At 36.2% G+C, this 11,488-nt stretch overlaps 1 protein-coding gene across 1 annotated transcript in view; it reads left to right on the top strand.

The window, feature by feature from the left end:
* Window positions 1–11,488, top strand: part of LOC106458820 (NEDD8-conjugating enzyme Ubc12) — a 33,994-nt gene that overhangs the window by 16,439 nt on the left and 6,067 nt on the right. The window contains exon 4 of the mRNA XM_013918368.2: window positions 10,915–10,978. Coding sequence (XP_013773822.1) covers window positions 10,915–10,978 — 64 coding nt within the window. The remainder of the gene's footprint in view (window positions 1–10,914; window positions 10,979–11,488) is intronic.

The following is an 11,488-nucleotide window of genomic DNA, read 5'->3' as shown; positions in this document are numbered from 1 at the left end:
CACTGCAAACAGTTTTAAATTTTCTTTTTCAAAAACCGTTTGCATGCATTTTTGCTACCAACGGGGTCTCCACCCCGATCCTGAGCTCCATCTCGGCAATGTAGTTATTCATGCGGTCCCTGAAGCAAAATTCTTGGGGCTTATCTTTGACTGTAAGCTTAGCTTCATTCCGCACATCAAGCAGCTACGTGTCAAGTGTGCAAGGGCTTTGAACATCCTCCGTGTCCTCTCTTCCACCTCTTGGGGTGTTGATCGATGTTCTATGCTCAGGATCTATCGTGCACTGATTTGATCCAAACTGGACTATGGGTCTTTGGTCTGTGGTTCTGCCAGGACCTTGGCCTTGAAGACGCTGGACCCCATTCACCATCTGGGGCTTCAGCTCTGTACTGGGGCTTTCCGTATTTCTCCAGTCCAGAGTTTGTACACTGAGTCCCACGAACCTCCTCTTCACCTCCGTCGTTTGCAACTTTCTATTCAGTATGCTGCCGAGCTTCAATCCTTACCACGGCATCCCACCTAGGATTGTGTCTTTCTCACACAATGTGCCATGCTCTTTCGGAACAGACGGTATGCTATTCCTTCCTTTGGCCTTCGTATCCAGGCGCAACTGGCTGAATTGGGTCTGGCATTGGATGACATTGCTGTCCCCAATGATCAGCCCATTCCACCTTGGCTTATTACCATCCCTTCCTGTGACCTTTCTCTGAGTCATCTGAGGAAGGCAGATACTCCCGATTGGAAGAATCATCTTCTTTTTGCTGAGCATCTTTTGAGCCATTCTTCTCTTCCTATTTACACGGATGGTTTGAAATCGGGTGACTCAGTAGGTTCTGCCATAGTGTGTTGTGGCTCGGTAGTTGCTCGCAGGATCCCCTCTACAGTTTCTGTGTTCACTGCCGAGTTGTATGCTATTTCTCTTGCCCTGGATCATGTAGAAACTATGCTGTACAGTAATTGTACTATTTACACTGATTCTCTTAGCTCTCTACTGGCCCTGGAATCGCTTAACATTAGTTCTCACCATGTTCTCATCGATATTCAACATCGATTGGCCCACTTTTCTCTATCTTCTGTTTACATCCAGTTTTTCTGGATCTCTGGCCACATCGGTATTCATGGGAATGAGCTTGCTGACACCGCAGCTAAGTCCATCTGCTCTGGTGCCATCATGGCCATGCCTGTCCCATACATGGACTGAGGTCTTGTCTTTAACGCACGGCTTCGCGCCAGTTGGCAGTCAACTTGGAGTGAGCAATGTTATAACAAGCTTTTCCAGATCAAGCCTACTGTTGGTCTTTGGCCGTCTTGCTTCCGTAAGGATCGGAAGGAGGAAGTAGTCCTGGCAAGGCTACGCATTGGTCACAGTTTTTTAACCCATCGTTTTCTTTTATCGGGTATTGACCCATCGATGTGTAGCCATTGTGACACTCAAGTCACAATAGCCTACATTTTACTGTCCTGCCGTCGTTACGATTGTGAGCGGCGACATTATTTTAAACACACATTTTCTAAGAGTTTACCTCTGACGTTGGACAGTGTCATTGGTAATGGTGACACTGTCTGATTAGATTGTATTTTTAATTTTTACGTACTATAGGTCTTTTTAATTGTATATAAATCTTTTATCGACATATATTCGTTTTAACTCACTGTATTTTTATAGTTTAATTTACTTTCACTGTTTTTACTGGTCGTTTGGCGCAGATAGCCTCGTTGATTTGTGCCATAAAACACCAAACAACAACTTATCTATGCAACCTATGGATGGCCCCTTTTCTGTGTAGATCTGTTTTGGGAGATTTCCCTGAATCCTTGGAGTCGTGTGTGGAACTAGCCTAAAAAGTACAAATCTGTAACTTAGTGTATCAGTATTTTATCATACACAGTAACATTTCAATTACCATATATTAAATATGCATATATATTATTACTATTTACTTACAAATGCATAGTTTAGTTATTTATGTCGAAACTTCTATCAATAAATAAAATATATACATAAAAACCACAATTTCTTGTACTTACAATGTTACAAAATCCACTTGCACATGGTTGCTAACTCTCATGCTAAACATTGTTGATTCTTTCAATTTGAGGCAAATACAAATTAATGTTTCTATATTTTAAATACACATTTTAAAAGCAAAAAAAATGATCACCTATTAAAATAGGACCTCACAAAACTACTAGAATTGACCTGGTTTTCTAACTAATGTATAAATAGATTACAAGAATTATTTTTTTTAGTGAATACACTTCAACATTTCATAGTGAATTTCAGCTTTCCTCACTGTAAGATTGAAATGCAACCATCACATTTATGTGGTTCAGAATCTACTCTTTCTATTGGCTAAGAATACATACTTAACACAGGTAGATGTGAGTAAATATGTGACTTCAAAAGAGTGAAGGAATGGGAGGGTTTCTCTGGTAGGTTTGCTAAATATATTGATATTTCAGCAAATTAAGTTACATGAGAGGTTCTTATTTTGTATTATAGCTTGTTAGTATGTGAATTTTTTAATTGGTTAAGCACTGTTTACATGGTATGGTAGAACTAATAAAATGTAAATTAAACAACTTATAGGATGGATGTGTGATGACATACAAGAGTGAGTATTGAGCAATTTTTTAAATACTTACTTCGAATTAAGAAATTAAATCTTATATGATAACTTGATTTGTCAACTATTGATTGATTCCAATTTTATTCATATACATTGATAATAAAGTAGTTCAATTAAATTTTGAATGTAACACTATAAAAAGGGGTGACATGCTCGTTTTGACTCCACCTGTACACATAGGGTTACTTTTCAACTTGTTTTTTTTATCTTTTTTTCACTGTTTAATTATTTCTATTCAATTTTCTTGAAACATATGTCATGAATCAGCACTCGTAAGTCCAGTATGGATTATATTTATGTTTTACCAAAAGAATCTCACTCCTGACATCAGTGTTAGGTGATATGAAGAAGAATGCCAAGTTCAGTTCATTGAATAATAATTAAAGCATTTTATTTCTATGGCTACCAGTCCTACAAGTGAGGTTAATTAATCTGTTAACTGTGACTGTTACGTATATATGGAACCTTGCTTTTAAAATTCCCATGTGAGGTGTTGAATCACAAATTTTTTTGGTGATGTCGTTCATTGACATTCCACTATATGTTTCCATACAGTAAGTCAGTTACTTCAATCTTATATGTGTTAGTTTCCCTCATGATGTTATAGAAACCTGTACAACACCTTGTTGCAGCAGCAGTAAGCACCACCAAAGCTGGGGAAAATCCAGATTATTTTATGGATTTACTAGATAGCCTGGCCCTGATGAATTGATGCAGTGAACAGAAAAAAATATTTAAGAGGCCATTTTTGTACCAACTGAGTGAATGGGTTAATGCTCATTGATAGAAAATATAGCTTACAACAATATTTTAATGAACTTTGCTACCCTGAAAAGCACTGGCTTGATGAATGCCCTTCTTTGTTTAAACCAATGTTCTAATGAGGTTTGTGGATCATACATTTATTATTTTTAAATATGTTGAGCATGTGGATATTTTTCTTAATTATCTCAATAATAAAGATATTAATACCAAATTAACAGTTGAACATCAAGATCATTAACTTTTGTGTATTGCCACTTCCATTCATAATGAAAATCGTAAATTCAATGTGGTTATTTCATAACAAAAAAGTTAACATGTTTATATTTCGATTTTAACAGTTTTAAGTTAGTTTTATACTAGTTTTTCCAACACTGTACCTCGACTTTTCACATAAAATAACTTGATCCTTTGTGCATCTGCCTATGAAACTTGCATGCCACTAGCCTTGAGCTAACTCCTACCCAAAATTCACATGTTTAACATGAACTGTGCTAGTTCATGATGATATCAACATACAGTGTTAGCCTTCCACCAATAGGAGGGCAACACAACCTCCTCATGCAGTAACTCCCCCTAAGCATTTGCTCTTAAAATAACTTCATTCTTTTCCTTGGCACTATTGTGTTTTAAAAGTATTAATTAATTACATGAGATTTGTGAATACTTTATGGAACTTGAACTTCATTCAAGTGTAACTGTTTCTTTTTTTACTATAGAAAAAGAAATAAATTTCTAGCTTCCTGATTATGAATTCTCAAGTTACAGTAACTTCTACTTCATCCTGTGATGGTCATGATGCTATTAACATGGGACCTGTGGCTACTATGGCTACTGGAAATTTATCCGTTGAGGATGCGACAGCCATTGTTCAACAAGTTGTGACTTCCCTCATGCATACAGGGCCTCCTCCTTCTATCCATTCAGCTGTTGTTCCTTCTCCTCAGTTTGAACATGACCAAGATATTGATTAACTGGCTGATCACCCCCCCCCCCCACCACCACCACCACCACCACCTCCAGGGTTTGCTCTAGGTACTGCTATATTCAGTGGAGAAGAGTGCTCACCCTTATAATATTCCTTGATATGATTTTGCTGGTATTAAATTGTCTGTCTCTTTCTCCAGTGTTTTTTTTAATTCTTCCCTTTCTTTAATACATGAAACCCATATTGAAAGTTACTTTGTCTTCCCTCCTTATTGTGATATATTAGGGTCCATGCAGACTCCTTTCTTGATTAACTGTGCACCAGTACTCATATGCCTTCTCTTCCTTCCCTACTTGACTCTTTTGTACTGGCTTATGAACATTCTTCATTTTTATTCTTTGTTTTCCAGTTTGTGGAATCTTTTAATCCATATTACTTCTGCTCTGTTCCTCTGCTGTTGGGACTTGTTGGATCAAGATGCTCTCCTAACTAATGCTTGCCTGCCTCACTCTGATCTCCATGATATCAGTCCTCCTTGTCTTCTTTGGTTTCTCATCTTTCTCAACCTCACCATTATGTTCCTGTTCTCAGCCTGTTCAATCCATGTCCATGGCCAGGTGTTTAAGGCACTCGACTCGCAATCTGAGGGTCGCGGGTTCGAATCCCCATCACACCAAACATGCTTGCCCTTTCAGCCGTAGAGGCGTTATAATGTGACGGTCAATCCCACTATTCATTGGTAAAAGAGTAGCCCAAGAGTTGGCGGTGGGTGGTGATGACTAGCTGCCTTCCCTCTAGTCTTACACTCGTGAAATTAAAAAAAAAACAATCAATCCATGTCTCTAATTCATGTTCTTTTACTACTACTTCTCTTCCTATTTGGTTTGGCTCAGTGAGTGTCCATCTGTCTTGCTTTTCTGGCCTTTGGTTTTTTATTTTCAGCCAACAGTTGAGTTCTTCAGGTTCTCACCCATGGCCTATCTTTCCACTTCTCTTCCTCCTCCCCCTCTCTCCTTATCCTGTTTCTTTTTCTCCTCCCTCCAACCCCATTTATCTTTATCATCTAAAAAATGTGGTATGAGATATCTTCGCTGAGAATGGCATCAAAAGAGTATTTATCCCTGCTTCAGGAGATTATTCTTGTCTCTTTGTGGTCCTCAAGAAGAATGGATACTGGTAACCAGTTATTGATCTATCATCTCTCAAATGGTTCTGAATGGAGGTTGTTTTTTTTTCTATTTTGTGGTCCTTTTTATCCCTGTATGGGAATGATGAAGGTTGACATGTCAAATGCTTTGTTTTTACACATTGTGATTGCCCTTTTCATCAGACATTTTCTCTGTTTTTTCCGTCAAAATCCAGTCTTCCAATTCCATTCCCTTCTTTTTGGCAATGTGTTTGCTCCTTAAGTCTTCGATCAAGTTCTGTGGCATTAGCCTACCATATTCAGGGATTGTAGCTGAAGTTCCCTCATTACATGGACAATTGACTTCTTCTCACTCTTACTCAGGAGGACTCCTTCTCTCACACCTCCATTCTGCTGGAGGCTACTTGGCTGGGCAGGCTAGTTAAACTTTCAAAGTCTTTTCCCGTGTATACCTAATAATTGGTACATTTGAGAATGTTCTTCATCTCTCAGCTCAGTTGAACTCAGCCTTCATCTCTTTACCTGTGAGCAATGAAATATTTTGTCACCAAGATAAGTGCTTCTCATTTACACTGTGCATGCAAAGATCACTTTTGGGGACTCTGGCTTCACTAGAACCACTCACTCCTTTAGGCCACACACACACACATGTGCCTCCTCCAGTGAATATTGCAAGACCAGTGGTATCTATCTTGAAATATTTTGTTCTTGATGGTGCACCTCTCCTTTCCTCTTCTTCATGGATTATCAGTCTCCACAATAGGTGATTATTGGATGGCCTTGTCAACTATATTTTGCCTTTTCTGTCATTGTCAAGTGTTTTCTTCTCCTGTCCCCTCCACTCTTTTTCCAATCCTTCCTTCATCACAAACCTCCTTGTCTGATTCCCATGCCTGACTGGGTCCTTAATGTGGATTACACACTGTCATATGTGCCTCCTGTTCTTTGTACCATCTTTCACTGAATACATACTTCCTTTTCCTTCTTTTTTGTGGTCAGCATCCTTTCCATATATATGCCATCAATTCTTCTCGCAAACTCTTTCAACATACATATTTACTTCTCTACCCAGACTGGGCATTTCTTCCCAAGACTTTGGCTGCTGAGGAAGATGATCCTTTTTTCTCTTCTATCTCTTACTTCTATGCTTGTTCAGACCCAGGTTGTCAGTTGTGCCTCCTTTGAGCTATGTTGTTATTTGGCACAAACATCTTTTCTGAATTCCCATCATTGTTTCTGCCTTAAGACCCATCTTCATTCAGGGACCTATTGCCTTCTACCCACACTGGATGGGTCCACCAATTTCTGTGGTTGGTGTATTCTTCCCTGGATATTGATGCTTACAGGCTTTTTCACATTTTGTCTCATCTAATTCTTTTACCTGTTTCACTCTCTTGTGTCTCATATTTGTCAATCCTTGGACGAAATCCTTCAGGCATGTGGATGAATCTGCACATGTCTGTCTCGCATTGTCTTAATCTTTTGTCTGTTTCCAGCCAGATTTCAACTCCTTCTGGCTACTGTTCATCACTCTCTTTCCTCTTATAGAATCCTGCCAGATGGTTGGTGTTGCCTCCCAGGGTATGTTTATTTCTTAAAATCTGCATTGGGCCAGTGGTAATGGAAAGCGATCAACCCACCTGCTCTGGCTCTACCAGTTTCCATGGTTCGGATGGGGTATTTTGCAAGACTATTAGAGGTATTCTCATGATATTAATTTACCCAATTGTCCATTCCATATTGTACCACTCCATGGACTATCATAGAAAAAGCTGGCACCAATAAAGTGACTGCCCATTTCTTTGGCTTGCACTTGCTGGCTTTTCAAAGTAGGGTTTTGCAATCACTTATTTCACTGTCTCTAGTAAAAGACCTTTCTAGCAGAAGTCCAATGTCCAAACACTTCTGTGGGTCTCCCCTCCTTCTTTAAGTGGAGCACAGGAGACCTTTGCTAAGTACCAGTTCATAGCTGCTTGGGGTGGTGGACCTAGGAGAGTTCCTCACTGATTCTATATAGCATAATACAGTTGGAAGTAGGGTGGTGATAGCACTGTCTGTGTAGTGAAGGTCGTCTTTCAAACAGCTAATGTACTCTCCTCCTGCAATGGGATGGGTTTGTCTCCCCTGTCCAGTTGTATTTATGTGATGAGGTGAAACACAAACAGTATGGTTTTATTGTCCCCCATTTACACTACACTTCTTGGCCCATCAACCACCTGTGTGCAGATGCTTGGTTGGTGATGCAAAAGATCTGCCTATTCCTGCAAAGCTTGTGGTTCTTTTGCCTTTCTCTCTCTCCCTTACAGCTGAATAGCATACCCTGGTTGAGACTAGAGTGTATCCCTATGTAGCTCCTGCCATCTGGTGTCACAGCCTGTGGGCTTTCCCTTCAAGAGCTTTATGAAGGTAGCACATCTAGGTTTGATCTTTGCATTGGCCCCTCCATCATTTCAATGTGGGATTTTTGCTGTTCTGTGTGAAGAGGTGAGGTATCATCTCAGAAGTTAACATTTTACTTGATTGAAAATGTATTTCTGATAGATACCTGGTGCACTTTCTTCTTACTTCATCAAACATTGAAGTTATTTCTAGTTCAAGTGCTAAGAGGGTTTTACTGTGCAAGGAGGCAATTTTGCCCTCCTATTGGTAGATTGCTATTGTCACATGATGATGATGTTATCATGTACTAGTGCAGTTCTCATGAAACACATGGTTTTTAAGTGGGAGTTAGCTCAAGGCTAGTGGCTTGCGAATCTCTTGGACAGATGTATGACAAATCAAACTATTCTATGTGTGGAGGTGAAGAATAATATTAGCATTGAGTGTACAAAACAAGAAGTGCATATGGATTTTTACTAAAAGAACTATAAAACAAAGATAAGTTCTTAATCAAAAATACCTTTCTAATAAAAAATATAACTCACAACTATTTAACTGTTATAAGCATTCCTAAATGGCTAAATTAAAAAAAATGTTTTAGTATTATCATATAATAAACAAACAATTTTATTTAGCAATCAGTTAAGTTAATTCTGCCATCTAGTGTAATCACAATTATTCAGGTATTGGTTAAGGCCTTAACGGATTGTTGTAAACTCCAGCTGTGTTTGTTTCATAAAATCTCAATTTTTTTTTATGGTAATTAATAGCCTTATAAAATAAAAGCACTGACGTCTAATGTTTCTTTTTGATGCTATATGGTAATCTAAGGACTTTTGGCTATTTTTTATTTATTTCTGGAAAGAATGGATGGGAAGATCAGACTCTCTATATCTGTGTCTACTTACACAGCGTTAAATAATGCAATCATTGCAAAAATGTATGGATGGAGTTCAGCCTCCTTACCCTTTTCCTTAAATCCATGTTTGTTTATACAACATTAAAGAATAGTTACTAATTTCTGGAAAAAAAATGGATAGGGGGTGCAGACTTCCTGGACCTCTCACCTATATCTGTACCAGCTCACACAAAATTAAAGAATTATAGTTATCCAATTGTAGTTTAGAAACATACAATTTAAAAACAAACTGTAAATTTACACTTTATTTAACTCTTAAATAGCCAGGATGCTGCATCTAGTTGCCTTCCCTCTGATCAGCATTTCAAATTAGTAACAGTGGCAGATAGCCTCAGTAGCTTTGTAATGTGGCCTTTTCTGGAATTGTCTACAACATTGTATTCATACTTGACAGTCAATAATGTTCACCATCCAGGAGAAAATGGATTTTATTGTAATTTTAGTTTAAAAATGAGCTATTGTCACAGCATTACATCACAGAGTAGATTTATTTGTAGACACAGTTATCAATTAAAATGCCTTGCTTTTCTGTTGCAACACTCATGAGATTTTCACTAAAAAAAACAAATAATTTTTTTAAGATTTGTTTTTTTTTAAACTTGCTCCTTTTTTTTTGTAATTTTTATTGGTTAAATCTGAAACATATCATTTTTGTGGAAATTTTAATTGTTTTATTTATTGCTCAGCTATAAAGATACTGCCTAGTTATAAAAATATTACCCAGTTATGATTGGTGATGATCAGTGTGGTATTTTCTAAGATCTGAGTTTGAACATATGCATTGCAAGCTCTATTTTAATAAGATGACAATCAATTTAATTGTAATTTTGATTGGTGTGTTGTTGGAGTAATCAAAAATGTTAATAATTGCAACAGTTAATTTTGATTAATTGATTGTTGGAATAATCTGAAACACTAATTTCAATTAGTTTATTATTTTTGTGACATTAATTGATTAATTTACAGGACATTAATCAATGTAATTACTGTTCATGGATAATTTATTAATTTGCCTAGCTTTAACCACAAGTTGAATTGATATATATATATATATATGCTTAAAAACTGAATACATATTTAATACAAGATTTTTCAGGTATCAGGATAAAATATTTGTATAAATATCCTAAACGTTTTTAGTTCATATTGGATCTATTTGCTTCTTTCAAATTTGAAGTCAGTCGTTTTCCAGCATTAAGAATTATGTGCTACATGAAATTAATGAACATATACCACGTTCATCCTATCCCAGCTTGATGAAACCTGGCATTAGGTGAAAAGCATTGTTAGCACCGGGTGTGACAGATTTATACATTTATTTATCTTCAATCATAAGGTCTTAGAATTAATAATACAGTCTTGTTGCTGGACCCACTCCAGGAACAATAAGACTTAACTTGCTGGTTTAACAGTTATTCTGAATGATAAATGAAGTTAATTCAAGTACAAATAAATATAATAATGAATAACTGATGTTAAAACAAATGCGTAATATAATGTTATCAAGCCTGACCATAATTCTGATTTGTAAAGGACTAATATCAAATTGATAAAAATTACAATCAACCAACTTAATCTAGTTCACACTGGATATAGCAGATAATAGTGTGGCTGGCTTATGTTAGACATTCATCTTTACTTTCATTCAGTTCAGAATAAAGCAAATAATGCTAGAGATTGTGCATAAATGAATGGGTTCATGCTGTTCATTTGTAATAAACTCTATACGATACACTTCTTTATAAATCATATTGTTAAAAATCATTGTTTAATCTCATAATGAACAGATTAACATTTAAAAATGTTACCGGTTCTGTAAAATTTAACGAGCTAATAGTTTATTACATTTTTTTGTAATAAGGAAGAAAAATTATTACAAGATGAAAGAAATAATAAATTTTTAGGGTAAGAAAATATATATATGTATATATAGCTGCATGATAATTTTCTTGTGTTAAGTTATACATATAAGCTTAAAAATAAACCTATTATTATAATACTAATTAATCCTTAAAAGAATTTTCATACAAACTACATTTCTCTCTATAAATTGTTTTGGAACTCTGAAGATTTTTGCTTGAATACAAAAAAAACCCAACCCATTCTGTTTCTTAGCATTAGATTTCTAGATTTGTTTTTACTTTTCTAGGGAAGATTGGAAGCCTGTATTAACCATCAACTCAATAGTGTATGGTTTACAATATTTATTTTTGGTAAGTAATTTTTTTTGTTGTTGTTGTTGTTGCATCTATATAAAAGTTTAACTTTATAAAAGAAAGTAATAGAGCTTCTCTTTTTGAATCATTTGAATATTCGTAAGAGATTAAAGTTAGTTCTAATGAGATTATGCATGCTTAAATATGATATTTTTATAGGGTCAGCTTGTTATTACATTTCTAAAAACTGGGAGGACAAAAACTAGGTTCTAAACCTCTGTATGTGTTCCAATTGAGAACACATGGTTATTTGGCATTTTTATACAGAGAACACATGGTTATTTGGCATTTTTATACAGAGAACACATGGTTATTTGGCATTTTTATACAGAGAACACATGGTTATTTGGCATTTTTATACAGAGAACACATGGTTATTTGGCATTTTTATACAGAGAACACATGGTTATTTGACATATTCATACAGAGAACACATGGTTATTTGACATATTTATACAGAGAAGACATGGTTATTTGGCATTTTTATACAGAGAAGACATGGTTATT

Source organism: Limulus polyphemus, unplaced genomic scaffold (assembly GCF_000517525.1).
Source record: "Limulus polyphemus unplaced genomic scaffold, Limulus_polyphemus-2.1.2 Scaffold519, whole genome shotgun sequence".
NCBI lineage: Eukaryota > Metazoa > Arthropoda > Merostomata > Xiphosura > Limulidae > Limulus > Limulus polyphemus.
The sequence above is the reverse complement of the archived record's forward strand: the minus strand, read 5'-3'. Positions and strand labels throughout refer to the sequence as shown.